Consider the following 24,241-nt stretch of genomic DNA (forward strand, 5'->3'; position numbering starts at 1 on the left):
ACTTTTAGGCTCTCTGGGCTTGCATAATGAATTATTTGATTGCCCCATGGCTAAAGAGCTCCAATGTGAGTGGGCACTAGGACCTCGAAGAGGCTTTAGGATGACATCATCTCTAAAAACTAAAACCCACTGGTGTCCAGGGGCGGCACCAGAGATGTGCACTTCTTACGAACATTAGCTCCCAGTTAGCCATGGTTTTGGTGGTAAATCACCTCTTTCCTTAGGTCCCGAGACCTGTGACCAAGAAGAACCCAGAGGGTAGAGTCCCGGCAGTTCGAGAGAACTGCCCCACCCACCTCTGCCTGCCACACTCAGCATGGCCACCTCAAGTCCCGGACTAGGCGGCGAGCCCACCCTTCCCTAGAGGGGCGGGTTTTCGGAGACTAAATGAGCTCCAGTGGACCAATGGAGAGGGGGGCAGGAGCTAGCCTTGTCGTAGGGATGAGGACAGAGGGTGGGCTTGTGCAGCTGAGCCTTGGAGGGGTGCAACTGCCACGTTATCATCAGCCTCTAAGGCTGGAATTTGCCCGGTGTTGTGCCACCGTCAGCGCTTCCGGGTTGAACTCCAGCTGAGCAGATCAGTCTCCACTCTGACCAGGGACTGTCCCTCCCCCTCAAACCCAGACTAGTAAAAGCCTGTTGTCTTGCTCCCTCTACTTTAACGTGACTCATCTCTGCGTTGCAACTTCCAGATGAATTGGCAACGCCAGGTGTGGCTTGACACGTTTGAACTTCTTATGTATATTTTCTGGTTATGAACATACGGGCATATTCTAGAAAGCTGGGAAATCATGAAGAGCATTGGAAGAAATAACGTTGTATTCCACTAACCGGAAACAATACTAGTAACCCTTGTCGTCCTTTTATTTACTTTTCCTGTTCAAAACAATGGGACCAATTGATTTTGTGTGTTGTTGGTTACATACTGCTTGTCATTTTAATTGAATGCATGAGATGGAGTATTCCTTGGGTGACTGTGTCACAATTTTTATGTTTCCTAATTAAGTATTAAGCGATGAACTCATCAGCTAGCATCTGGCTTACTGTTCATAACTTCACCATCCCTTTGTAAGGTTGTTCCACAAGAATTACAAGATTTGAGATCCTTTAGAACTTTATAATCTCAGAAGTTCTAAACTAGAAGGATCTTAAGAAAGTCATGTTTTGGGGGTGGTAATGACCTCTGGAGAAAAAAAAAAAAAGGGAATTTTCACCTAAAACTAGGAATATCCAAACAGTGGAGCCTTTTCAAAACTGAGTCTCATATAGTGTCATCCCTCCCAGCTGTACCCAAGCCCTCCTTAGTCACAGCAAAGAAATAACAATTTTTGAGCACCAATCTTCCCAGCTAGGGTTTCTAGGTGTCTATATGTGGTCTGACTTGCATTGCACTCTCTAACTAAGCAGACAGCAGGTTAGGAGGCCAAGTTTTCTTTGTTTTTTCTTTAATGTAGGGGAAGGATCCCAGTGTCTCATGCATTCAATGTGTGCCAGTGCTCAATAAGTGCTCTATTCCTGAACTATATCATAACCATTCTTTTCCTTGTTGACACAGGGTCTTTATGGGGTTCAGGCTGTTGTCACACTTTTGGATTCAAGACATCCCTCTGCCTCGGCCTCCTCAGCTTCTGGGACCTCAACACCATGGTATGCAGCCAAATGGGTGTTTCCTATGGATTTATTCATTTACTTGACTGGAGAGAAATACTTAATACTGTAGTACCTTTTGGTATTAAGGTATTAGTACTTAGTACCTTTTGGTCCCTTCTATGTGGCCCTGTGGATAAAGGAACCAGTAGCTAGGGGTGATGGTTTATTTGTTTTGTCTAGTTGAAATAGGGTCTCATGTAGCCCGAGCTGGCCTCAAGTTTACTACGTACCCATGTTTGTCCTTGAACTCCCAATCCTCCTATCTTACATTCTTATTTTATTTTTGTTTAAATTAGCCTGTGTAACAGAGTTTCATTATATTTTCACATATATATCATGCACTTTGCTCAGAGTCAGCACCCAATAGGCAACTGATTTTTAGTAATTGAGAGAATTCCTATGTCATAAGATACCAAGAAGTAGGAAGAACATTTCATTTAAAGTTGTTTCCAGACTATATTAAAACTATTTTTCCAGACCCTCATAACTAAAAAAGAATGGGATGGATCAAGAAAGATGGCTCAGTGATAAAGAGGACCGGCTGGTCTTCCAGAGGACCTGAGTTGAATTCCCAGCACCCACATGGCAGCTCATAACTGTTTGTAACTCCAGTTCCAGGGAATCCAAAACACTCCCACAGACATACATGTAGGCAATACACCAATACTCATAAACAAACAAACAATTAGGGGGGAAGCATAGTTCAGTGGTAGAATGCTTGCCTAGCATACACAAAGCACTGGGTTGGATCCCCAGAAACACACAGCTAAGCACACAGAATACCTTTGACTTTAGTCTTGGCCTGTCACACAGGTGATATATGATAGAGGCTCTGAGTGGTTTGCTGTAGCATGATAATGACTTTTCTGTTTGTTTCTAGACAAGGTTCTCTGTGTAGCCCTGACTGTCATGAAACTCATTCTGTAGACCAGGCTAGCCTCAAACTCAGAGTTCGCCTTGCCTCTGCCACTGAGTGCTGGGATTAAAGTTGTGTACTACCACGACCAGCTATGATAATGACTTTTATGCTTCTATTTTTCAGTATATATGTGGCTTTGAGACCTTAGATAGCATCAATAAAAAGGATTCCTTTTTGTTTGCAAGAAATATTTTCACTGGCATGGAACTTACTATGTAGATTAGGTTTGCCCCCAATCCACAGCAATCTACCTGCCTCTGCCTTTCAAATGCTGGTATAAAGGTGTGAGCCACTACACCCAGCAAGGATTTCCTTCTGTTGTAATGTGCAAGTCCAACCAGTGGTTTAGTGCAGGCTAGCCTGAGCCAATGAGAGGAAGGTAGATGGAGATAGCCTCTTAGATGCCCTGTAGCTTGTATCTCTCTTCTGGAGGAGCTCCTTGTGGCAGGGACTCTCAGTGCCTTCACACTGGAGGTTGAGCTCATCAACCAGAATTCAAGCTCTGGTTGTCCAGGAAGATATTCCTTGCTAGTGATCCTCTGCACCCCCTCTTTCTGCTTTCTCCTATGAGCTCACTACTTGAGCTTCCTTCCCTCTTGCAGCCTCTTTCATCATTTTGTTCTCTCTCCAGGGTGAAGTAATCACCACTCACCCAGCCATACCCTGAATAACCAGGAAACTAATGGTAAAGCAGAGGCCGGCGAGTTAGTGTTGTCTCTTTCTGGCTTTTTCTAGATAGCCAGCCCTCTTCCTTCTCTGTGCTTTTATATATACATTTTCTTTTTAAGTATGATTTCCTTTGTGCCAAAATATAGAAGCAGAAAAGCCTTACTAAAACTAATCTTGTTTGTAGTCTGAGGTAACTTACTTTATATATCTTCACTAAAGCCATGAATTAGAGCTTCAGGGTACCATTGCAGACCTTTTTTTTTTTTTTAAATATAGGTGGCCATAGAATTACTGCTTTAAAGGAAGTTTCACTTGAAATGAAACACCCTCTTTTAAATGGCTTCCCTTTGTTCTTTGTTCCCTAAGGCTTTCTCTGATGTGGTTGTGCTGAGGACCAGAGCAGGTTTATTTTTAAAAGAACCTTTTAAAGGAAAGCTAGCTTGTAAAAATAAATCCAGAAAGGCCACTTTGTGTGTGTGTGTGTGTGTGTGTGTGTGTGTGTGTGTGTGTGTGTGTGTATGTGTGTGTGTGTGTGCGTGTGTGTGTGTGTGTGTGTGCGCGCGCGCGCGCTCTCTCGATGGGAACTTAATCCAGGGCCTTGCATATGCTAGGCAAGTGCTGTACCACTGAGCTTTCCCCCAGTCTTCTCTACATTTTATGTGTTTGTGTATGATTGAAGATCTTGGGAAAACCTAAAACCTTTAGTTATATCTAAGAATTTTAAAATAGTCACATATGTTTCATTTTATTCAACATTTATTGAAGCCTCATTATGCTCCCTGGCTGGTGGCAAGTGCTAAAGACACTATGAACATGAAGAATATTCTTCCTCCAAAAAAATGCTCACAATCCAATGAAGAAGATATACAGATGAGCAGTACTCTATATTAGAGACCTGGGAAAAGAACTGAAAGTACAGAAAAGGGGCCACACCAATCTTGGGAAATGACTCTAAGATGATAGCTAGGAAAGGCAACATTTGATTGGGATTTGGAAGAGGAGTGGAGATTTTTCAGGTACATGAATAAAGAAATGTCATCTTGGCAGAGGAAATTATAGGAAAAAGCAGGAAGAAATGATAGAGAATATTATGCTTGGAAAACTATTAAGATTTTATTTTGTGTGAAGAATAGTATTTGTGTTGAAAAGTGTGGGAAACAAAGCTGGATAGGTGTACAGGTTCATGGAAATGACATGTTTTGCCTTGATTCCCCAAGAAAGCCTTTCTTTCTTTCTTTCTTTCTTTCTTTCTTTCTTTCTTTCTTTCTTTCTTTCTTTTTTCAAGACAGGGTTTCTCTGTGTAACAGTTCTGGATGGTCCTGGAACTCACTCTGTAGACCAGGCAGGCATCAAAAACACAGAGATCTGCCTGCCTATGCGCCTCCAGTGCTGTGATTAAAGGTGTTCTCCACTGCCTGCCTGCCTGGCTGAAAGCACCAGCCACTGCCTGGCTGAAAGCCTTCTTTTTTTCTTTTCTTCTCTCTTTCTTTCTTTTTCTTTCTTTTTTTTCAAAACAGGGTTTCCCTGTGGCTTTGGAGGCTGTCCTGGAACTCGTGCTGTAGACCAGGCTGGTCTCGAACTCACAGAGATCCGCCTGCCTCTGCCTCCCAAGTGCTGGGACTAAAGGCATGTGCCACATCTGCCTGGCTTGAAAGCCTTCATTTTTATTTATATATTTATTCCTTTAAATTTTCTGTGTACATATGTGGGGAGGGGCATACATATATTACTCTGGGTGTATGTGTGTGCATGTGTATTCACAAATGCCCACACCACAGTGCTAATTTGGAGATTGGAGGACAACTTGCAGAAGTCAGTTAGTTCCCTCTGTAGCACAAATAAAAAAAAAACCTAGAGGCAGACATTGGAGTTAAAACTGAAGATCACAGAAGCAAAGCAGCCAGCCACTAAAGAGTTCTCACCTCTACTAATGCTCAGACAGAAGGAGTGATCCTGTCTACTGAACCTCTGACTGCTCTGCTCTCCACCAAACCTCAGACTCCCTCAGCTCCTGTCTTCTCCCGCCTTATATTCCTCTCTGGTGCTGGGATTAAAGGCGTGGGATTTCAAGTACTGAGTTCACCTTTGTGTGAGCTCTGTTTCTCTTTTAGATTGGTTCAATTTAGTGTAGTCTTGAACTAACAGAGATCTGTCTGCCTCTGCCTCCAGAGTGCTGGGTGTATGCCACCGATTCCTGGCCTCTATTGCTGTGGCTGGTTTTGCTCTCTGATCTTTCGGCAAGCTTTATTTGTTAGATCATAAACAAAATATCACTGTATCCCTCCTTACACAATGTAGGACCCAGGGATAGAACTCAGTTTGTCAGGTTTTGCAGCAAGCACCTGTACCTACTGAGTCTTCCCACTGTCTCAAACTGGCTTATCTACTACCTACTTGAAGAGTGGTACTTAATACTCATCTCAGAGAATAACTCAGAATGTCCTTCATTGCTCATACCTAACCTAACACCAAAGTCTTCCCTTTGTACCTCTAGCAATTATCATATTGATACCTCTGTATCTTGCTTAAATCATCACCTTACTCTGTTTCCACTTTCTCCTCCACTATTCACTCTTTACTGGTCTTAATCATAGCCTCTCCAACCCTTTGATCTGTACTTCACAATGTGACTCTGTCCTGTCTCTTTAATCTCTTTTCTCATCATTTTTTTTTAGCCAAACTTGAAAGTCTCCTAAAATTACGCCACTCTTTTACACACACACACACACACACACACACACACACGCTGGATTAATGATAGAGGCAGGGTTATGCCTGAGTCTCTATTCTGTGCACACTCACCCATTCCTATATCTCTACTGTGCCTCCTATGGAGAGGCAAACAATAAATACTTTATAGCAATGGGTTTTATAGAGGAGAAAGAAGAGAAAAGAGGAAGTTAAAGGTCATCTTCACTACACAAGTTCAGGGTAAGGCTAGAATGCATAAGACCCTGTCTCAAACAAAACAAAATGACAACAACAACAAAAACCTAGCACCTAAGTAGCTCACCAAACACATATTAGGAAAAACCAATCCTGGACTAAATGTTGAGGATACAGAGATTAATATACAACTGTTCTCAAGAGTTCACAGTCTATAAAAGATCTTTAAACATAAAAATACAAGATCTTAAAGACTTAGATCCTGACTGTTTCATTTTATCATGTAGCAAAGGATTTATAAATCTAACCTCTAGTCTCGGTTTTCAGAGCTGATTGACTCTATGAGAATCACTCTGACATTCAACTGCTTAATAGTAACTGAAGATAGCTACCTTCTGTTAGGTGACGACTATGTGAAATATATTATTTATTATGCTCCGTGCATCATTTAGCCATGAACTTGTCTCTTTAAATAATCTTGTGTTAGATGGGGTTCTCCAGAGAAACAAAGATATAGAGGATATGTATATACAGACATATGTATATATACATAAATATGTACCTATGTATTTGTATACATATCTATTATCTATTTATTGAGATTTTATTGTAAAGAATCAGCTCATATTATTATGAAAATTGACAAGATATGCATAGTGAATTGGCAAGCCAGAGACCCAGAAGTGTCTCAAGGCCTTACAGCCATGAGAATTGATAAATGTAGTTATACTCTGAAGGTTGGCAAGCACCAGAACTAGAAAGGTCTTATATTTCAGCCTGAGTTGGATAGCAGGAAACAAATGATATTCATGTCAAAGGACATCAAATAATAAAAAAATCTCTAATTTGGAGTAAAGTCAGCATTTTGGTTCTATTTAGGCTTTCCACTGATTGGATGAGGCCCACTCACATTAGGGAGGGCAATTTGCTTTACTTACTCTACTCATTTAAATGTTAATCAAATTCCAAAACATCATAACAGAAACACGCAGAATGTTTCACCAAGTATGTGGTTGCCACATTGCTCAATAAAGTTGACACATAAAATTGACCATAATAGTTTCCTTGTCTTCTGCACCAGATGTGAGAAATAGATTTATCTACACAGCTGTTGGTGGCTGTTTGGAATTTCATTTTAGGAAGCATAGATGAAAGTTAGGATCTTGGAAGGAATGCTGATAACAAACCACACTACCACTGAAGCCTAATTCATATTTACCATGTTTTTTGTTTGTTATATTTGCTGTTTAGAAAAAGGATTTTTTAGACTGTTTCTTTGTATAGCCCTAGCTGTCCTGAATTTGCTCTATAGACCAGGTTGACCTTGAACTCACAGAGATTTGCCTGCCTCTACCTCCCTAGTGCTGGGATTAAAAGCCAGGATTTTATTTTTATTTATGTGCATGTGTGTCTGTGTCTGTAAGTATTCACATGTGAATGTAGGCACCCGAGGAGGCCAGAGAGCTTGTTGAACACCCAGAGGTTGAGTTAAAGGAGGTTGAGGCTTCTGATGTGGGGCAGAGAACCTAACTCAGATCTTCTGCAAGAGCAGTAGGAGTTCTTAACAGCTGAACCTCTTTCCAGCCCCTATTCACTAGTTTTCACACCTTTTTTTGTTAAGAACAGCAACAGTAGCCAGCCTGGTCTACAGAGTGAGTTCCTAGACAGGCAGGGATGTTATACAGAGAACCCTGTCTCGGGAAACAAAAACAAAAAAACCAACCAACCAAACAAACAAACAAAATAAAATAAAATAAAAAAGCAACAGAAAAAATAATAAGAGATCACTACATATTTGCTATTTCATCCCGTGCTGATTTCATCATGTACTCAACATTCCCTCTGAACACAGTTTATGTGTCTAGCTTGGTAACTTGAATTTCTCATTGTTGTAAAATAATTCTTATGTGCCACTTAAGGGCAGGAACTATGAGAACATTTTTGTGTTCCCAGGATCTATCCAAGGACTAATAAGAAGTATTTCTAGGAAAATTGTTGGTAGCTAGGTGTGGTGGCATAAGCTTGTAATCAAAGCATTCTGGAAGCAAACACAAACTCAAGGCCAATCTGGTCTACACTGGAGACCCTGTCTCAAAAACAAACGAAGCTGTTTTTGTTGTGTAAATAAATGCATCGGTACACTGACATTATATCATGTAAGAAAGAAGTGTCAGAGTGAAAACCTTTTCATGTAAACAAGACTGCTTTAAATTCAGCTCTCAGTTCACTGATCCCAGATAAATCTCCTCATCTCTTGATTTCTCAAATCTTTATCTCTAAAGCAGCAATATCGCTCTAGGAGGTTTCCGAAGAATAAAGTGAGCACAAAGTATTGCATACAATGGCCACTCAATAAAAGATAATTATTCTCAATTATTATGAGGGAATGGAATGTTAGGTTCACACGGGATTATCTGAAGTCGAGGTTGCCAGCCAAGGTTTCTATGTTTTATATTAGAAGCTGGAATAAATTAATCAGACAGGATCTGAGTCCTAAAGGATTTCAAATATGGGAAAGAGACAGTAAATAATATATAGCGTCGTAGGTGTGATACCAAAATTATGTGAAAAGCAGTCGAGTAACACAAAGAATGGCAACTAGTTCTTCTCAGATTAATACAGAGAACGTAACACAACCTGGAATGACAGTAGAATTTAGAGAGATTTCTATTCCTTGGGTTTTAAAAACTTCCGGAACCAAGGTGCTAGGGAGTAGAGAGAATCTCGGTCAGATTTTATAAGCGGACCCGATTAAGACATTTCCGGCCGCGTCTCAGAAACCTCGGGGTCGTGGCTGGTGGGTTGGATTTCTGTTTGCTCAGAAGCTGCAGTAACCAAGAATGAGCGGAACCCTGGGAAAGGTAACGCAGATTCCACGCACGCAGGGCGCTGGGGAGGCGGAAGGCAAAGTAGAGCTGGAAAGTGGTGGCGAGCAGATATCCGGGCCTAAAACACTACGAACAGGCCTGTCCCAGCAGTCCTTGCGGTGCTTCACTGTCAATTCGTCCCCCCCAGGCCAGGGTGAATTTTGCAGTCTCGCGCCACGCCTCCTCCGCGTGTCACCTCGCTGCTCTGTGCCCAGGAAGAGAAGAGCCTACGTGAGGAATTAGGACACCAGGACGTAGCCCCCATACATTGTCTGACCTTGGGCAGATCTTTTTATTATTTTTACGTTTAATCAACTTCAATAATCTTACCTTGCTGAAGTAGTTGGGCTATGAATGAAGCTACTCGGTGATAAGAGGACTATGATAATGATAAACTACATTTTTCTTACAAAACCTTATTTACGAGTCTATCAAAGAACAGGGTGAACCAACCATTTTGTTGTTCCTCTTTGGCTTCCAAAATCTTATTTAAGAGGCTATGGAAAAACCAGCCGAGCCTTCATTCCTTTTTGTTTTCCCCCTCCTTTTTCTCCTTCCAGTTCCCCACCCTCAGCCATCATTCTCTTTACGAGGCGGGGGAGGCGGGGTCTCAACATGTAGCCCAGACTGCTTTTGCACTCACAGTCCTCCTGCCTTAGTTTCTCCAGTGCTTGGATCACAGTCATACACCATTGACCTAGCCAAATCACCATTCTTAAATCTGGCCCTTATTTTTCTCTTTCCATAACAAATTTAACAGATCTCAGTTGGGCTTCCCATTTGTGTCATGCTGCTTAGATTTTTGATATTCTCTTTCTCTTTATATTGAAATTTTATTTTAGGCATTAATTGTAGATATTAAATGTATGTATAAATCCATATGGTCTTTGCCACTTGTGGATGTGGGACTACACTTGAATGTTTAAATTTGAGTTTCTCTCTTCATCTCTTATTCTCTTTAGCCAATTTGTGATAGCAGGTCTGGTGTAAGGATAATAGAAATAAGTCCAGTTAAACATTCCAGTCTATTTATTCTCTGGCTGTGTCTTCCATCCAAGGAAGAGAGGATCAGGATTCTAAGAATGTGATTCCCAACTACCCATACTCCAGAAGAGCCCTTGGAAACCTGGCATTAAGGCCATCATCTAAAGTCAGGCATTGGGGTAGTGCCTTTAATCCTGGAACATGTGAGGTAGAGGCAGGAGGATCAGGAGTTTAAGGAAAGCCTTTGTTACAGATTGGTTTGAGGCCAGCCTAAGCTGTTTGGGATCCTGTCTCAAAACACAAAAAAAAAGAAAAAGAAAGAAAGAGAGAGAGAGAGAGGGAGGGAAGAAGGGAGGAAGGAAGGAAGGAAGGAGAGAAAAACACCAAAAGTATGATAGAAGATACTGTAAATAAAATGAGTACTTTGTAAGGGATGAAAGATGGTGCTAATAAATATGTTGGTATTTTGTAGTCATTTGTATAGTTTTATTTGCTCTTCACATATTAAGCAATCCCATTAGACAGAATAGATGTGGACATTCAAATGTCAGTGGTTCTAAAATATGTTCTCCTAATGACCTACAGGAAGATAGATTTTGATAGTCAGTACAGTCATGTTAGAAGAGGTAGCTAAAGGAAGCAGTAGAAACAGTAATTTTTGAGAGAACTTAGAAAAACTTGAAAGCAGTCATTATTGTACTCAATGTGCTTGTACTTGATGTGCTAGTATGAAAAGGAAGAACCATGTTTATTCTGTTTACAAGAGTGGGGGACTAGGTTCAAACTGTGGAAGACACAGGGAGATTGGTTTGGATTTCCTAGGTGTGAGACCCCTCTGATACTTAAATGTGTCTGCAGATGTTTAGGTTCTGAACCAGGAAGATACGTAAGTAGTAGATGCATTGTTATGGATGGGGTGTAGGGGTGCTGTTAGCCCTCTGGGTACTGGCTAAGGACAGTGAGGAGAGCATGAAGCTTCTGTGTTTTTCATTGCCTCCCCTTCTTTTCCTCCTCCTTTTGAATTAGGCTACTTTGTTTATTTTATTTATTTATTTGTTTTTTGAGACAGGGTTTCTCTGTATTGCTTTGGAGGTTGTCCTGGAACCCGCTCTGGAGACCAGGCTGGCCTCGAACTCACAGAGATCCACCTGCCTCTGCCTCCCAAGTACTGGGATTAAAGGCATGAGCCACCAACGCCCAGCCTGCTTTGTTTAATTTTATTGAGATAGTATCTCACTTTTTGCCTAGGCTGACCTTGAACCTGAAAATGGTGTTTGCCATTTCACTCAGTTCAACTTGAAATTTCTTTCTTTTAAAGATTTATTTATTTATTTATTTATGTATACAGTTCTTTGCCTACATGTACCTGCAGGCCAGGGGAGGACACCAGATCTCATTACAGATGGTTTTGAGCCACCATGTGGTTGCTGGGAATTGAACTCAGGACCTTTGGAAGAGCAGGCAGTGCTCTCAACCACTGAGCCATCTCACCAGCTCCTCAACTTGAAATTTCTAATGCATGAATCCAAGCAAACAAGAGCTACCCAGTAGAATCTTCCTGGAGAAGTGGTTCAGTGATAGGATCACTTACAGCTCTTCTAGATACAGGTTCATACCTGCAAGTAACTTCAGCTCCAAGCTCTCTTCTGGCCACCATGGGAATTACATACATGTGGCACATACTCAACATCAATAAAAATAAAAAATGATAAACCTAAAAAACAGTAAGTATTCTTTGTAAGAATTAGAATGCATGCCAGGGTATTGCTTAGTCCAGGAAAGAGTTTGAGAGTTACCATGTAATAGTAGAAATTGCTTTGCAGCAAGAGGATATGCTAGATCAGTGGTTCTCAACCTTTTTAATGCTGCAACCCTTAATACAGTTCCTCATGCTGTGGTGACTCGCAACTATAAAATTATTTTCTTTGCTACTTCATAACTATAATTTGCTACTGTTATGAATTACAATGTAAATATCTGATAAGCAGGATTCTTGATATGTGACCCCTATGAAAGGGTCATTAATTCTCCAAGGGGTCATGACCCATAGGTTGAGAACCAGTGTTCTAGATGGAAGAGCCGAAATTGTGAGGTCACCTAGAATACCCTTACTGGTTAACTGCCAATATTAGACTTTTCTTTTTCTTTTTGAGACAGACTCTCACTGTGTAGCAACAGCGGTCTTGGAAATTCTCTACATAGACCAGGCTGACCGCAAACTCAGAGATTCACCTGCCTCTGGCCTGCAGGTACTGGAATTAAGGGCATGCAACACCACCATGCCTGGCTTTAATTAGACAGTTGAATTCACTCCTCAATAAGTATGGTAGATACTTACATAGTATATAACACATATGTTTTTCTTCTCTGTGAATGAGGGTAAGAATATCTACTTCACAGAACATTCTTGAGATTAAAGGAGAGGATGGTAGGTACATGGCTGTATTGATTGAAAGAAAATGGTCCCCAAAGGGCCTTGTTGAGGAAGTGTGTCACTGTGGGGGTGGGTTTTGAGCTCTCTCTCAAACTCCCTTCAGTGTGACAGTCAGCCAGCTTATTGCCACCAAGATGTAGCACTCTCAGCACCATGTCTGCCTGCATGCCACCGTGCTCCCCTTCATGATGAGAATGAATTGAACCTCTGAACTGTAAGCAAGCCACCTTCAGTTAAATGTTTTCTTCATAAGAGTTGCCACAGTCATGGTGTATCTTCGAAGCACTAGTAAACCCTAACTAAGACAACAGCCATTCTTAACAAATAGCAAGATTGTTGAAACTAGTATTAAATTATAAACTTCACTAGTATAAATTGCTTTACATTTGACAGATAGTATGGCAGAATGGAATACATGGGTATTGGACACAATCAGACTTGGGTTTGCACCTATTGCTAAACCTTTAACTTTTGTCAGTTGAAGTAAACCTATGGGTTTTTTCCCCCCATGAAATAGAGGCAGTTAAATTTTAAAAATTGATTTATTTAGTGTGTGTGTGTGGGGGGGGGTGGCACGTGCATGCCTTGGCACTCATGTGAAGGTCAGAAGACAACTTGGAGGAATCAGTTCTCTCCTGCCATGTAGGTCCTAGGGATCAAACTGTCAGGCCGTCAGGCTCAGCAGCAATTATCTTTACCTGATGAGTTATCTCACCAGCCCGAGGAGGTGTCTTAACAGGGTCTCTATCAGAGAGCTGGAGTAACGATCAGAACATGTGGAGTGCTTGGCACAGAAGAGGCACTTAGTCAGTGACCCTTTAATAGTGATATAAAACATTCTTAAAATTTTATAACCGCTCTCAGCTGGGCATGGTAGCCCATGCCTTTAAACTTGGAGGCAGAAGCATGCAAATCTCTGAGTTTGAGGCTACCCTGTTCTACATAGTGAATTCTAGGATAGTCAGGGCTATGTAGAGACACCCTGTCTCAAAAACAAAGAAACAAAAACCCCAAATGAACATAAAACAGCTCTCATTTGCTCACCTCGGGCCCTGAATCACTGTATTCACAACCCAACCCAGACTGTCATTTGAAGTATCCAATGACAGTGTATAGGTATTCATACACTATAATGGATTTTTCTCTATGACTGCTTCTTTGGTAACTATGCACTTCTTTCTTGGCTGCTGGCTCCAGAGCTCATGGGACAAGTATTTTTGTAACCCACTGTAGCAGCTGTGTCCTCATTCATACATTTGCTGGTGTCACTGCCCTCCTCTTCTGTTTGCAGAGCCAGAGCTGTTCATCTGCTGATTGTGCTGGGTGGGGAGTAGCGGGGGTGGCGGGTATTTGTGGATTCTGTCTCAAAATAGATTACTTTTGTCCTGATAAATAATGCCAGGCATTGCAGGAAAAAGAAAGCACATTTCCCAGAGCTGAGGAGTTCACAATTTGAATGTCTTCCAGAAAGTTGTCAACTGTTTAAGTCTGACTTTTAGATAATTAAATCCTTAGCTATTGTAAAGACTCAGGATTCTGAACAATTAAAGAGAAAGCAGTCTCATCTAGATCTTTCTTTCCATCCAGGGCCTCCTCTGTTTGAAGTGACCCATTTAAAAATGTGTTCTGTTCACTCTGATTTCTATTCTATTCTGTCATGTGAATGGATCTTGGGCCAGCAGGGAACTTGGCATTATCTGCTGTAACTTTGAGGTATGTGGCCAATGATAGGGGAGCCAACTGAGCTCTCCAAAAACTCTTAGTTCTCTACTCTGGCCAGTATTAGGGTAAGCATATTATACACACACTTCACATGGTTTTAAAAACTTTTAAACTTAGTGTCTTAGATAGGGTTTTTATTGCTGTGAAGAGACACCATGACTACAGTAAGTTTTTTTTCCCGGGTGTGTGTGGGGGAGGTAACTCTTATAAAGAAAAAATTTAATTGAGGGTGGCTCGAATACAGTTTCAGAGGTTCAGTCCATTATCATCATGGGGAGCATGACAACATGCAGGCAGACATGGTGCTGGAGCTGAGAGTGTTACATCTTACATGCAACAGGAAGTTGACTGAGACACTGGGTGGTATCCTGAGCATAGGAAACCTCAAAGCCCGCCCCTACAGCGGCACATTTCCTCCAACAAGACCATACCCACTCCAATAAAGGCAACACCTCCTAATAATGCCACTTCCTATGAGAGTATGGGGGCCAATTATATTCAAACTGCCATATTTGGATTTATTCATTTTTAATTTTATGTATGAGTGTTTTGCCTGCATGTATTTATGTTCACCACATGTGTGCCTGGCTACCCATGAAGGTCAGAAGAGGGCATGAGAGCTCCAAGAACTGGATGTTAGGAATCAAACCTGAGTCCTCTGCAAGAGTGACAGATGCTTTTAGCCTCTGAGCCATCTCTCCAGCACCCCACATAGTCTTTTGTAATATAATGAGATGTAATTGCACTTTTTTGTTTGTTTGTTTGTTTCTCTGTGTAGCTTTGGAGCCTGTCCTGGCACTTGCTCTGTAGATCAGGCTGGCCTTGAACTCACAGAGATCTGCCTGCCTCTGTTTCCTGAGTGCTGGGATTAAAGGCATGTGCCATCACTGCCTGGCAATGAAATTGTACTTTTAATGATCCTCTGTGTACTTTGCCCTTTGTTCTTTCTTTTTACATCCTTCATAACTTTTATGGCTTCATATTCCTTGAGAGACTTTTCCAAAATGTGATTACCTCTCCATTATAAAAACTGTATTCATTATGAGTGTGTATGTGTGTCACATACTCACCACAGAGTACAGGTGTGCACGTGCCACAGTGGACATGTAGAGGTTAGAGGACAACTTTCAGGAGTTGGATTGCTCCTTTCACTAGGAGTTCCAGGAATCAGACTCAGGTCATCAGGGTTGCCTGACAAGCACTTTTACCCAAGGTGCCATTTCATCAGCTCTCCCTCTGATGATTAAGTACCATCTCTTCATTTGTGTAAGAGGAGGTGTAGCATAGTGGAGAAACTATGGACTTCAGAAACAGAAAACCCCAAATCCTATGCTAGATTTGGGGAGTTACTATGTGGCTTTGAGGTAAATTTACTATCAGTTTTCTGCACTGTAAAATAGGGTTAGTAATACTTAACCTTGTGTTGTGATTTAAATACAGGATAGGAATTCAACAAAATAGAGATGGATGCAAATAGATATATCGCTGCAAAGAATCCCATTTATTCATTTCTTTCTAAATTTTCCCCAAACCAAACTTGATTGTGTACATTGTACCTGAGAGGAACAGGTTCTTGGGTTCCTGGGCTCTAGGATAACTCAGCATAGAGGTCATTGGATGATATAAAGTGTCTCAGTGAAGTAGTTTGAAGTACTGTATGTAAACTGAAGTAGTAAGTAAACCTTTTGTCTGTCAGGGCCTTTAAGCATTGTCTTAGGAGATGGTTCTTGATTTTGAACAAATCTTTAGGAAAGTCTGTAAGCTGCAAAAGCTCAGGATTTCCAGCCCTCTTCCCCAGGAAATCCTGCCAGGCATGCTTACTTTTAATGACATATATTTTTACTTCAACATTTAATACCTCTGGTTTCTGTTAGCTGTTTAATGTAAGCATATCTTTCCATCAACTCTATAACAAACCTTATTCCTTAGCTGTCATCCCCACCCCACTCCTGCCTTGGCAACAGTTAATCTACTTCCTTTCCCTATAGACTTGCCTACTCTGAATATTTCATAGAAAGGGAATCTACCATACAGTATTTGGTCTTTTATGACTTGCTTGCTTGTTTTGCTTAATGCCTTTACAATTTATTGTGTTCATTACATTTTGTTTTTATATTCCTTTTAATATGCAACACAGTATTTGGCACTTAGGAGGCTTTTTAAAAAGAAACTTTCTTGCCTGGAAAGGGCACAAGGACCTAGATTTGTTTTCTAGCACCTTAACAATAGCAATAAACAATCAAACAAACAAATAAATAAACTGTTTTAGAATAGCTTTAGATTTATCCCCCAAAAAAGTGTTAACAGCATGAAGAGTTCACATAAACCCCACTATTCTCTATTAACATTTTAGGGCCAGTGAGATGGCTCAGGTAAAGGAACTTGCTAGGCTGCCAACCTGAGTTTGATTCCTGGGACTCATGTGGTAGAAATAGAGAACTGAGTTCCTCAAGTTGTCCTCTAATCTCCACATTTACTCTCCCACCTTAAATAAATACATGGAAAATTATATTAATAGTATAATTTCTATGATTAATAAACTAGTATTGATATCCTATTATTAACAAAAACCCATACTGTATTCGGGTTTGTTTTGTTTTTATGTAATTGCTTTTTCTGTTCCAAGACCCATCCTGATATTATATTCCATTTTGTCATCATATTTCCTTAGGCTAGTCTTGACTGGGACAGATTTTTGATGTTTTTTGTTTTGTTTTGTTTTGTTTTTTCGAGACAGGGTTTCCCTGTGGCTTTGGAGGCTGTCCTAGAACTAGCTCTTGTAGACCAGGCTGGTCTCGAACTCACAGAGATCCGCCTGCCTCTGCCTCCCGAGTGCTGGGATTAAAGGCATGCGCCACCACCGCCCGGCTTGATTTTTGATGTTTTTGCAATATATATATATATATATATATATATATATATATATATATATGTCAAAAGAATTGAAATTATTACCCATGATGAGCAGAATTTCAGACATTTAGAATTTATTATCTAGTTTATAAAAAGAACTTCCGTTGGCCATATTCTTCCTTAGTAAAACAGTACACTGAGCTTGCAGATGAATGCTAGCAAGGCAGAGTGAGATTAAAATACCAGTTGCCTCCCTACATTAGTATTGTTTTCTTACATGTGGCAGTATGATTATTACTGTTGCTATTGAGAGAAATAGTGTGCTGTAAGAGAGGCATCGCCTTTGGAGTGATACTTTCTTTTTAGTCTCTTTTTAAATGTTAACTTTAAAAAAATAAAACCTCTCTGGACTTTAGTTGCCAAAAATTATCTTGTGGTGTTTGAGAATTAAAGAACATTTAAGAAAGCCCCCTTTTGGGGCTGGAGAGATGGCTCAGTGGTTAAGAGCACTGGCTGCTCTTTCAGAGGACCCAGGTTCAATTCCCAGCACCCACATGGCAGCTCACAACTGTCTGTTACTTCAGTTTCAGGGGATCTGACACCTTCACACCAATACACATAAAATAAAGTTAAATTAAAAAAAAAGAAAGCCCCCTTTTGCTACATGGTTAATGGCAGATGTAAAGATGTGTAAAATGTATCAAGTTGGAAAAGGGAAATGGGATGAAAAATTGTGGGAGAGAGGTTCTGGTTTTTAAACATTTTCTGTTGTGGGCAGAGTAAGAAAAAAGGACTGTGGTTTGTTTGCATGATAGGTGTTTGCTAAGTAAGAACTCTTTGGTACATTTTGGTTTGTATACTGTGTTTTCCTGGTGAGAAGAGGTGCTTGGCGTTCTGAAAGGCTAAAGACCTCACATGATTGTTGTCTTGTAGGTGCTGGGCCTGTGGAAAGATACCGTTTCCAAGCAAGCCTTCTCTCTCCTAAGGTAAGGATATTAATGATAAATACAGCTAGCTGACATGGATGTTGCTTTCATGTTCACTGTGTATCTGCAAAGCATTTCAAATTTTAATTCCCTGCCACGTTGCTCCTTCACCATTTTCAGAAAAAGGAAGTTCCATTCATTTCATTGCTCAAAATCTTGGAGTTACCCTCGATACTGTTACTTCTTTTGTTCCACCATTTATCAGCAAAGCCTATTGGCCTCACTGTTGCATACACAGTCAAACCATTTTTTACCTCCAGTTTTCAGCATCGTGCTTCCAGTTTTGCTAAACTCTGGGGAGTCAGCTTCTCATCTCTCCATGTTTACTTTTTTTCCCCTTCATATTGAAATTGGAGTTATTCTTTCAAAATATATTCAATTACATCATTCCTTTGCTCAAAATTCTCAAATGGGAAGCTATCTATATTAACTGAGGTCTTCGAATTATTATCAAATAAGGATTGGCTTCTAGTCTGAGAGTATGGTTCATTATGGTGGAGAAGGTGTGGCCTCAGAACAGGAGTACCACATTCACAGTCAGATAGTGGAGAGGTGAAAGCTTGTACCTCACTCTTTACTTTCTTTTTATTCAACCTGGGACCCCAGCCCATGGGGTGGGGCCACCCACATTTAAGGTCTGTCTTTCTCTGGGTTTAAACTTCTCTGGGAACAACTTCCTAGACATACCCAGAGGTGTTGTCTCCTAGGTAGTTCTAAATCCTGTCAAGTTGATAATGAAGACTATTATACCATCTTACTCAAAAATAAATTCCACAATCGCCTACAACACTTAATAACTGAAATCTAAAGAGAGTGAAATCTATTGCTTTAAGATGATATAACTATGGAGCTGGGTGTTGGTGCCGCACGCCTTTAATCCCAACACTCGGGAGGCAGAGGCAGGCAGATCTCTGTGAGTTCGAGGCCAGCCTGGTCTCCAGAGCGAGTGCTAGGATAGGCTCCAAAGCTACACAGAGAAACCCTGTCTCGAAAAAAACCAACCCCCCCCAAAAAAAACAAAAAAGAAGATGATATAACTCATATTAATTAGGATTAGGTTTCAAATCCAGCGTTTTTGTTTGCTTTTAAATCACATGTATTGAAGCCCCTCAGTATATTTTCATCATTATTTATCTATTTGATAAACATCTGCAATGATACCAAGGCATTTTACATCTGATCTCTAACTGCCACAAAATACAGAACAAATACAAATGCCATCATTTTACAAAATAGGAAACTGACTCAGTTAAAGAGAGCATTTCGGTTCCACGAGAATACCTTTTTTTAAAAAGAGGAAATAACTGAATTACAGTGACATCAAACCTCTAGCTTAAAGTCACAGTTCAGAAATGGTTCAGTCAGCATTACATCACAGATTTGCTTTCTTCAAGCCTCAGTTTAGTTTCACATTCTCAGAATTCTCCAGTTACCTCGTCAGCTGAAACAGAGCCATCTGCTTGTCCTGTTCTCCTGATTCCCGGTGCAGCCTGGCTCTCGTCCATTTCTCTCCATCTTCTCAGAGTCTTCTCTAATACTGCAAGGGCCAATGTTCACCTCACCAATTGGTTCATCTGCTTCACTCTCACGTCTTTCCATCTCATCTCTTACTGTTGCTGAGTTTTTAAAACTCATGCTTGATTGTTTCACTCCTGTTTTAAACTCTTCCAGGAGTGTTCCCTTGCCTACACGGGGTAAAAACAAACAGTACAGCTTATGGAGTCTTCATGACCTGGCTCCTGAATGCCTCTCCAGCCTGAATTTTTCTCCCTATCCTCTAATCTCCCTCCTAAGTTCTACTCATATCCTGTTTCTTGCTGTTTTCCATACTTGGGCCTAAATTCTTTTCCTGTCATACTAAGTAATTGAGATCAGTTCCATTCTTCTCCTGTCCACTCTTCTCCTGCTTTTCTTTGTATTATTTTGCAGTATCCCCTAATACTTTGAGTATGCTAGACAATCCCTCTACCATTGAGCTACACCCCAGCCCATAGTCACTTTTATTTTTTAAAGTTTTTTTAACAGCCTTTATCTCAAGTTTATTTGTAAAAACAACATAGGGTACTGACTATCTGTGAATATTGTGTAGGTATGTCATACCAGGCCATCTTGTCTTCACAATGGCAGATAGAAGCCTTTTCTATGGGGCCTTTAAAGGGGATTGGACGCCTTTGGGAGCCTGAGCTGGACCTGAAGCCTGAACCAAAGCTAGAGCTGTGGCCTCTGCTGACTTTGGTTGGCAGAACCTGCAACCCTTGGCCATGTAGTTCCGAATCTGCTTCCCACGCTTGGGGTGAGCAATGAAAGTAAGACAGTTGAAGCTCTTTGGCAGTTCGGACCTTAGGCTTCCCAGGATCTTTAATGACCTCTGCACATGGACTCATTGCCTTCACATTGTTTGCCTGCATCTTTTTCTTTCTTGCTGTGCTTCTTGGCAAAGAGCATGTTCCTCAGGAACTTGGGGTCAGTGTAGTGGGACCTTTTCACTAGGATCACTGACTCCCCAATAATGACATAGAGTCGTATTATTATAAAAGCTCAGCTGATAGCTTAGGCTTGTTTTTAACTATCTCTTATAACTTAAATTAACCCATTTCTATTAATTTATGTCCTGCCCCTTGGCTTTATTACCTTCACTCTGTACGTCCCATGTTATTCCTGCTTCTTCCATGTCTGGCTGGTGACTCTGCCTTCTTCCCAGCATTCTCTGTGCCCCAAAAATCCTGACTATTGTCCGTTTAGCTTTTTATTAAACCAATCATAGTGACACATCTTCATACAGTGTAAAGGAATATTCCACAACAGGTTGACTTCTTTCTGACTTTTTTTTTCCTTTCTTCCTCCCTCCCTGGCTGTCCCGGAACTAGCTCTGTATACTAGGCTGGCCTTGAACTCAGAAAATCACCTGCCTCTGCCTCCTGAGTGCTGGGATATAAGGCGTGTGCCACTATCACCACCACCCCCAGCTGTGACTAGGGTTTCTTGATGCCATTTCTGTGCCATTTTCAGGATTGGATGTGTGTGGTGTGGTTCTTGGACTTGGCCATGTCTGCATGGTAACCCAAAGCTTCCAAAGCATCTGAGATTAGAAGAGAAATAATTTTTTTAAAGATTTATTTCTTATTTTATATTATGGGTGTTTTGCTAGCATGGAGAGGGCACCAGACGATTGTTAGCTCCCAAGTAGGTTCTGGGGATTAAACCCAGGTCCTGTGGAAGATTAGTCAGTGCTCTTAATCACTGAGCCTCCTTTCCAGCCCCCAGAGAAATAATTTTTTTTACATTCTATGTGTATGAGTAGTTTGCCTGCATGTATGTATGTGTACCACATGCATGCCTGTTTCCCTGGGGAGGCCAGAAGAGGGCATTGGATTTCTTGGAACTGAAGTTATAGACAGTTGGGAGCTGCTATGTGGGTCCTGGGAACGGAACCTGGTCCTTTACAAGAGCAGCAAGTGCCTGAAGCTCTGAGCCATCTCTCCATCCTCTAGTTCCTGATTTTAAAACATTCAGTTTAAATAGTTCCATTTCCCTGTTTCCACCTTCCTGGTTGAGGAGATCACACCTCTCTTGATTCTGGTACATGTTTCTGTTCTGGATCAGTGCTGTCTCATTTGTTTATATTTACCATTCCAAAGTAAACCTCATAATAGATACTGTACTTAGTTTACATCCTCAGGACCACTTTAACTGGTATATAGAAGATGCTTAATAATGTTTGTGGAAGGAGAGAGTAAAGAAGTATCTATGTTAGCGTATCCTAATATGGAGCATAAAGGTTTTAGTAATTTTGCAAGTAAATGTGAATATCTAATTATATTCAGCATACTTTTCTCTCTCTTTTTAGATTCAGAATTTTGGGAGAGAATCCCATTTGTTCTGCAGGTAAGTGATTATTTCTTGGTATGGTCTGCTTTATGGAAATGACCCTCTAGCACTCGACAGTGATTTTGTTTAGAATGTCAAAGGTATCTTTTAGGAGGGTGGCAGGGGCCAGATCTTTCCTTCATAGGTCTAGAACCATGGACAAAAATATGAAGTGGTTACAGCAAAAGCCCTGTAGTGAGTTTGGATTCCAATTCTACCATTTCCTTTTTCAGTGATTAATTGTTTGTTTTCATTTTTTTGTTTTGAGAGGTGTCTCTGTATAACCCTGGCTGTCCTAGAACATGCTCCGTAGACCAGGCTGGCCTTGAACTCAGAGATTCACTTGCCTCTGTCTCCTAAGTGTTGGGATTAAAGGCCTGTATCACCACCACTACCCACTAACTGAATTGTTTATTATTTTGAGACAGAACCGTACTGTGACATCTAGGATAAAGCTATGTTCCATGTCTAGCATATTTTATGACCTTTGACTATCTCTGGAGCTTGATTTCTTCAATTTAAAACTGAGGATAATTCTACTGTAAATTGTAATGAGGTGTTTGAAAATTCAATGAGCAAAACATACACAGTTTTTTTTTTTTTTGGTTTTTCAAGACAGGGTTTCTCTGTGTAGCTTTGGAGCCTATCCTGGCACTCTCGCTCTGGAGACCAGGCTGGTCTTGAACTCACAGACCTTTGCCTGCCTCTGCCTCCCGAGTGCTGGGATTAAAGTCGTGTGCCACCCGATTTTTTTTTTTTTTTTTAAATAGCTGCTTCTCTGGTTATTATAGCACTGCTACTGTTTCAAACCTGTTTTTCAAGTACACACTCAACCAGGCTAGGGCTTTTTCAGTCTTTCATCAAATTGAATGTCCATTCAATTTCATTTACTCAATTACTTTTAGTCTATGTCAGTTGAATTACTTGATATGTTTGCATTATCTGTCACGACACATTTCAAAGTAGCCAGTGTTGGTTCAGACTTCTAGAGTCATGTTAAGTACAGTTCAACCTGGAAAGAAGTTTACTGGTGTAAAACAATCCCATGTGCATGTGAGGCATAATTACTATGAAACTCTTCTCAAAGTACATGTCATTTCCTCCATGAAGATGGGTTCTAAGGACAGGCTACATCTGTTATCTTAAGGGCCTAGAAGGGGGATCTGATGTGGTCTTAGTCATACCAATAGCTCAGAGGTTATCTGGGCTATTAGCCACCTCCGCTCCTTCTGGTGGGAGCTTGGTGTGGCCAGACCCTATAAGTGTAAGAATCATCTAGGCTATTAGTCACCTCCATTCCCAGTCTTGTGGGCAGAGAACAGGTTATATATCTTTTTCTGCATGTTTAAGAGTCCTGATTTCCCTGGTGCTATCTTTGAGCATAAGGACCTTTGTGTTCTAACAGCTGTTTGTCGTGAGATAAAGGAAGAAGGAAAAGAACAAATATGGACTCAAGTGTGAAAGACAGTATGTAAGAGGCTTTAAATATGATAATAATCAGAATGGTTGCAGGAGTGAATAAGTACTGCTTTAGTACTGGACCCAGAGCTAGGTATACCCAGACACCAGCTTCTTTGTGTGTGTGTATGTTTGTGTGTATGTGTGTGTGTGTGTGTGTGTGTGTGTGTGTGTGTGTGTGTGTTCCAGGTGTGTATGCCAGAGGTTGGCATTAACTGCTTTTCTTAATTTGTGTACAGTTTTGAGATAGTATCTGTCATTTAACCTGAAGGTCACTGATTTCGGCTAGACTAGTTTGCGAGCCCCAGGGCCTCTCCTATCTCCCGCTCTCCCCACCACAGGGGAGAGTGTGCTGCAGTGCTTGATTTTTATTTTTTCTTTTAATTTTTATTTTATTCTTAGTTTTTGGCTTTTCAAGGGTTTCTGAAACTCACTTTGTAGACCAGGCTGGCCTCAAACCCACAGAGATCTACCTGCCTCTGCCTCCTGAGTGCTGGGATTAAAGGTGTGTACCATCTATGCCTGGCTAGTGCTTAATTTTTTATGTGGACACTGGGTATCTGGACTCAGGTCCTCATGCTTGCAAGACAAACACTTTATTGACAGAGCTATTGTCCCTACCTGAAAATGTGATTATCGTGTTGGGGCCGGAGAGATGGGTAAGAATTTGTACTGCTTCTGCAGAGGATCTAAGTTGAGTACTGTAAGTCACTATTGGATCGCTGTGGTCCATATTACTTTTAAGAAGTTGGAGACTAAATAATTCAAGGAAAAACTGTCAGGAGGTAAATTATTAGTTATTTTGTAAGATTAAAAAATATAGAAAGTATAAAGGTCATACATCAGCCAGGTACACTGGTGTGATCTCACATGCCTGTTATCGTAGCACTTGAGAGGCAGAGGCAGAGGCAGAGGCAGAGGCAGAGGCAGAGGAGTTGTTCCAGTT

The 24,241-nt window shown here is 40.9% G+C and overlaps 1 protein-coding gene across 1 annotated transcript in view; it reads left to right on the forward strand.

The window, feature by feature from the left end:
• The first annotated feature begins 8,855 nt into the window (after positions 1–8,855).
• Mrpl48 (mitochondrial ribosomal protein L48) overlaps positions 8,856–24,241 on the forward strand; it is a 47,085-nt gene continuing 31,699 nt past the window's right edge. Inside the window, exons 1-3 of the mRNA XM_027407792.2 lie at positions 8,856–8,985; positions 17,918–17,970; positions 21,818–21,855. Coding sequence (XP_027263593.1) covers positions 8,965–8,985; positions 17,918–17,970; positions 21,818–21,855 — 112 coding nt within the window. The 5' untranslated portion in view covers positions 8,856–8,964. The remainder of the gene's footprint in view (positions 8,986–17,917; positions 17,971–21,817; positions 21,856–24,241) is intronic.

This window comes from Cricetulus griseus, chromosome 3 (assembly GCF_003668045.3).
Source record: "Cricetulus griseus strain 17A/GY chromosome 3, alternate assembly CriGri-PICRH-1.0, whole genome shotgun sequence".
NCBI classification, from domain to species: Eukaryota; Metazoa; Chordata; class Mammalia; order Rodentia; family Cricetidae; genus Cricetulus; species Cricetulus griseus.